Below are 5929 nucleotides of genomic sequence, written 5' to 3'. Positions count from 1 at the left end.
GTCAATCTGGTTTAAGGTTCAGGTCAGGATAAATAGAAGAAATACCTTCCCATTTAATAACAGTGTTTGAATTACGCAGGGGCGCAACTTTGATTTTAGAAGTGGGGGGGGACAAAATATTTATATTTCTTTAGCAATTTCAGACGGTGTGCCCCCTGTCCCCAGTGAAAGTTGCACCCCTGGAATTACAAATTGGGGAGATTTCACCAATTAGAAAAGAGAGACATAATCCCAGAAGGAAAAATTAACAAGAGCACACAGACTATTTATGTTCGATTTTTTTATTAAAATGCTGTCTAATGTGTAATTAAAGAAGGATATAATGACAGTTTACATAGAAATCCTAGTCGGTCAACTTTCACACAGCCAATATTGTTTAGAGGGATATAGATGCTCTTCCTTGATTATCATCTATACAGTTGTGCTCTAATATATTGGCACACTTGCAAGATTCACAATTTCTTCAAAAAAAAAAATTGAAAGTGAAAACATCTGGTGTTCACATGTGTTTTTGTTTGACTTATAACTGCACAGGACCAAGAAAATAAATTCTAAACTGAAATTTCGATTTTTCACACAAATGGCCTGGACTAAAGGTGATAAGTTGCAGTTGCCTACAGGGTCAAAATAGACATTCGACCAGTTTTGAAAATAGAAACCACAATATTCTGCTGTATTGCACTCCATTGTAAAGTGCAAGGGTGCCGATGTGTTAGAGCACAACGGTAGATAAACATGGCATCTTGATTTAAAAAAAAGTTGTGTTTATTTGTCATGCATAATAAATCTTACAAGAGCTTTTACATTAAAGTCAGCATTAAAAACTGTAAGAACGTTTAGAACAAGCATTAACAATTACAGGCATAATTAATTAAGTCCAATTCCCCCAGGAAAAGTGACCACACATCCAAACAAGAAGAAACGTTCAGGGTTGAGTGGAACAACATAGACTGAAGATCAGAGGCAGGTACCAGTTCACTGTTTCTCTCATCTAATGCAAAACGTTGGAAAACTTTTAACCAGCTACAGTACTACACGCCCCCAAGGAGATGTCTGAATACCTAATTTCTGTAAAACTTCATCGACAGAGGGCACAAGATATTCTCCAAATTCCCAGAGTCTTCTGTCGAGGACCAGCTGCTCATTGGTCCAGCTTTCTCTCTGAGCCTCTTTCACCTGCATGATCTTACACACGTCGGACGGAACCCTGACAGAGTCCCCATAGCTCTGTGTCACCTCAAACATGGCCGTCTGCAGCACCAGACGGGGGTTGACCACCATCTTGTAGGAGCGGAAGTCCTCTTCAAGAACAAGCTCTCTGTAGACGTAGTCCAGCAGATCCACCCCGGCGCCCTCCTCCGTGCGGAATGGTCTTGCGTTGCAGTACTGGCTGTGGCAGGGAAGAGGTGCGTCTCCATCAGGAACACGGCTGCGTCGGGGTGCTGCCCCTGCAGGTCCTCCATGAGGGGCAGAAGAGAGCTGTGTGAGGCCGGGACCAGGAGCTGATCAACATCAGCCAGGAGGACGTACCGTGAGCTGTACATGTTCCTGTAGATGCACTCGTTCATGATGGTCAGCTGGCCATTGAGGTGGATATCCCCTTCCAGCTCCTGGGCTTCCCACCCAGTAGAGGGCTTGAGGAAGTGGTTGATGGGCCAGCCAATCACCTCCAGAGTGCCCTCCTCTGCGTAGTACTGGAGGACCTTTTCCAGATCAGGTCCACAGCTGGTGAGGTAGAGGACAACCCTCCGCACCCCCAGGAGCTTGTAAAACTCCATGGTCTGGACAAACTGTTGGACGTTGTTGTAGTCTCCAAACATGCTGGACATGCACACGGTGAGGTAAAAGGGGAAGTCCTCCTCCCGTCGCTCCCGGTTCTGGATGCTCAGAAATGTCCGGTTGAGGGTGTCCTGGATGTCGAGGGATGTGCCTAGAGTGACGTGCGTGGCGTGGCATCCTGGTTCTTCGAGGCAAAGCATGTCTGCGGCCACATACGGGTAACCATAGTGGACGCTGTGCGTTACGACAGCAGCTGGAGCGACCTGGGGGGCGTGTCCTAAGCAGCACAACACACAGTACAGAGACATGGGTCGGTCTCTGTTGACCATTTCAATGATGCGCGTGGCTCCCTCTTCCCTGTGGTCCTGGTATGCAGACACCATTAGATGAGTTGAACCCTTAACTGGTGTTATAGTCTCATTGGCTGTGTGAAGAGGGCAGGTAGAGAGAACTGGGGGAGGAGCTTGAGTAGAGTTGGTCCTGAAAGTCACCAATGGGGAAGACAGTGTGACAGATACTGTGACAGACAGACACAGGATGATCAAAACCACTTTCCATTTCTGACTCCTGGATTGGTGCACATCAGCCATTTGACCTGTTGGAGACCTATAGGAGGATCATGTCACAATCAACAATCAACGATGATAACAACAACATTATCATCATCATCACAACATCCTCACTATCCCTGTCATAATCAAAACATTGACAGGGATATTATCAGTGATGCACTGAACAATCAGACAGGGAAAATCCAGGCAAACTGGCTTTCAATCAGCTTAATCCATCTGGTCCACCCCAATCATATATCCTGATATCTCCATACTTACATGTTGGCTGTGTGATCCTCCACCTCCTGGTCTGTTCTGTCAGTCAGTGGGGCTGTGGGGGAGTCTCTCATCTCTCTGTTGTCAGGAGTATCAGGGGGGCAGTCAAGAGATTCAGGCTCTGGTCCAGATGACCGTGCTGCTCTTCTTCTCAACATCTCCAGGAGAATGAAGGGGGGGTTCTGACGGCCAATCAACACAGGTTACATTAACACTAAAACTGCTGGGCCTCAAGGTCCCCCCTTTAAACTAATGAGCAGTCATTCTGACAGCAACATTCTAACAGTGTAATTAATACATTTTATATACAGTATGCCAAAGCAAAAATAATCATTTGGTTGTGTTTATGGAGGCCTTGGGTAACAACATTAGAATACCATTTTTTAGTTTGTCACTGTAGGCTGTATGTACAAACTAAAAAACACAAAAAACACAAACATTCAAGCGTTACATCAATTTCATTTGTGGAGTGACTTTGTTAAAACTATGAAACAGAAAGCATATGTATTGGAACATGGTAACAGTGTTTTTTTATAAAAACGAAATAAAAAGTAAAATACCTCAACCACCCAGACCAGTCAAGACGCACGGTCAAATGATGACAACATCAGTAGCCTAAGCATCATTATAAGGGCCAAGTGGCCTTGATAAATAGTGAAGCTCAATAATGGCATTATAATGAGTATAAGTATCACATGACAGCAGTCAGAAATAGTCAATTATTGCCAGCTTGTGTGTCACGCCCTGACCTTAGAGAGACGTTTTATTTTCCTCTATTTTGGTTAGGTCAGGGTGTGATGTGGGGTGGGCATTCTATTGGCTGAGTATGGTTCCTAATCAGAGGCAGATGTCTATCGTTGTCTCTGATTGGGAATCATCCATAGGCAGCCTTTTCCCCACCTGTGTTTGTGGGTAATAATTATTTCTGTGTGTGTTTTGTGTGCGCCTCAGTTGCGTTACATTCGATTCTGTTTACCTGTTTATTGTTTTTGTTCGGTTTCACCTCAATAAAAGATGTGGGATTACAAGCACGCTGCGCCTTGGTTGATTTACGACAGGGAGTTTGAAGATAGCGAACGTGACAGAATTACCCACCACAAGAAGACCAAGCAGCGTGCGCCTACGGGGAAGACGAGGTGGACATGGGAGGACATCCTGGACGGCAAAGGATCCTGGACGTGGGAGGAGATCCAGGCCGGAAGGGATCGCCTCCCATGGGACCAGGTGGAAGCAGCGAGGGAGGAACAGCAACGAGATCGGGAGTCACGGCAACGACGGAAGCCCGAGAGGCAGCCCCCCATTTTTTTTGGGGGGGGGGGGGCACACGGGGAGATTGGCTGAATCAGGGTTGAGACCTGAGCCAACTCCCCGTGCTTACCGTGGGGAGCGTGTGACTGGTCAGGCACCGTGTTATGCGGTAATGCGCGATATATCTCCAGTGCACATTCACAGCCCGGTGCGCTCGTTGCCGGCTCCCCGCATTTGCCGGGCTAGAGTGAGCATTCAGCCAGGAAGGGTGATGCCAGCTCAGCGCTCCTGGTCTCCAGTATGCCTCCTCGGTCCAGGATATCTTGCACCGGCTCCGCGCACTGTGTCGCCAGTGCGCATTCACAGCCCAGTGCGTCCTGTGCCAGCGCCCGCATTTGCCGGGCGAAAGTAAGCATCCAGCCAGGACGGGTTGTGCCAGCTCTACGCTCGATACCTCCGGTGCGCCTCCACGGCCCAGTATATCCTGTACCTGCCCCACGCACCCGGCCTCCAGTGCGTCTCTCCAGCCTGGTACGCCCTATGCCTGCTCCACGCACCCAGTCTCCAGTGCGTCTCTCCAGCCTGGTACGCCCTGTGCCTACTCCACGCACCCGGCATCCAGTGCGTCTCTCCAGCCTGGAAAGCCCTGTGGCAGCTCCACGTACCAGTATGTCAGTACGTTTCCTCAGTCCAGTGAGACCCATTCCGGCTCCACGTACGAAGCCTCCAGTGATGATCCATGGTCCGAAGCCTCCAGTGATGATCCATGGCACGAAGCCTCAAGTGATGAGCCATGGCACGAAGCCTCCAGTGGTGATCCATGGCCCAGAGCCTGTAGTGATTATCCATGGCACGAAGCCTCCAGTGATAATCCATGGCCCGGAGCCTCCAGTGATAATCCATGGCATGAAGCCTCTAGTGATGATCCATGGCCCGGAGCCTCCAGTGATAATCCATGGCATGAAGCCTCTAGTGATGATCCATGGCACGGAGCCTCCAGTGATGATCCATGGCAAGAAGCCTCCAGTGACGATCCATGGCACGGAGACTGCAGCGACATCCCCTTGTCCGGAGCCTCCAGCGACGGTCCCCAGTCCGGAGCCTCCAGCGGCGGTCTGCAGTCCAGAACCTTCAGCGGGGGTTCCCAGCACAGAGCCTCTGGCGACGATCCACGGTCCGGATTCACAAAAGCGGAGGGATCAGCGGGCGGAGCGGGGGCTACGCCCCGAACCGGAGCCGCCACCAAGGATAGATGCCCACCCAGACCCTCCCCGATAGGTTCAGGTTTGCGGCCGGGAGTCCGCACCTTTGGGGGTACTGTCACGCCCTGACCTTAGAAAGACATTTTATTTTCCTCTATTTTGGTTAGGTCAGGGTGTGATGTGGGGTGGGCATTCTATTTTGTGTATTTCTTTGATTTGGCCGAGTATGGTTCCTAATCAGAGGCAGCTGTCTATCGTTGTCTCTGATTGGGAATCATCCTTAGGCAGCCTTTTCCCCACTTGTGTTTGTGGGTAATTATTATTTCTGTGTGTGTTTTGTGTGCGCCTCAGTGGTGTCAAGTTCTTTTCTGTTTACCCGTTTATTGTTTTTGTTGGGTTTCACCTCAATAAAAGATGTGGAATTACAAGCCCGCTGCGCCTTGGTTGATTTACAACAGGGAGTTTGAAGATAGCGAACGTGACATTGTGCTTGTGTGTATTCACCAATGGCATCAGTTGTATTTCATTAAGCTATTATCCCTTGTTTTAACAGATGACAAAATCTTCATAACTTTCACTTGCTTGTCACATGTTGACATACTTTGTTTGGTTGTAGTGTGTAAAAGTCTCCCGTTTTCTCTTTATTGTGTCCCTGTCATCTTGTCATTCTTCAGCACTTGTGGAGTACAACGGCTGCCAAGGTGCCTTATTTTGCGCAACGGGAGGGAGCTCCCATCTCACTTTCTTCATGGTGCCAGCCAGACTTGTTTTCTTTGTAAGCAACTTGTTCGGCAATAAATGAAGAAATTGCCCACGGTGACATTCCTCCCCCTGCCAAGGTAAAGTTCCACAAGCCTCATCACCACATTCTCC

The 5929-nt window shown here is 48.7% G+C and overlaps 2 protein-coding genes across 2 annotated transcripts in view; one reads left to right on the top strand and one right to left on the bottom strand.

The window, feature by feature from the left end:
* The first annotated feature begins 256 nt into the window (after nucleotides 1-256).
* LOC106599717 (collagen alpha-2(V) chain) overlaps nucleotides 257-5929 on the top strand; it is a 40157-nt gene continuing 34484 nt past the window's right edge. The window contains exons 1-2 of the mRNA XM_045696721.1: nucleotides 257-967; nucleotides 5731-5895. The gene's annotated coding sequence lies outside the window, so the exon portion shown is untranslated. The remainder of the gene's footprint in view (nucleotides 968-5730; nucleotides 5896-5929) is intronic.
* Nucleotides 266-2782, bottom strand: LOC123727887 (uncharacterized). The gene is made up of 2 exons (XM_045698077.1): nucleotides 2610-2782; nucleotides 266-2385 (listed from the first exon to the last, which is right to left on the bottom strand). Exons 1-2 carry the CDS (start codon nucleotides 2762-2764, stop codon nucleotides 1233-1235), a joined length of 1308 nt encoding a protein of 435 aa, XP_045554033.1. The 5' UTR covers nucleotides 2765-2782; the 3' UTR covers nucleotides 266-1232.

The sequence above is a fragment of the Salmo salar genome, chromosome ssa16 (assembly GCF_905237065.1).
Source record: "Salmo salar chromosome ssa16, Ssal_v3.1, whole genome shotgun sequence".
Taxonomy (NCBI): domain Eukaryota; kingdom Metazoa; phylum Chordata; class Actinopteri; order Salmoniformes; family Salmonidae; genus Salmo; species Salmo salar.
Note: the sequence above shows the minus strand (reverse complement) of the source record. Positions and strands in the feature narration are given on the sequence as shown.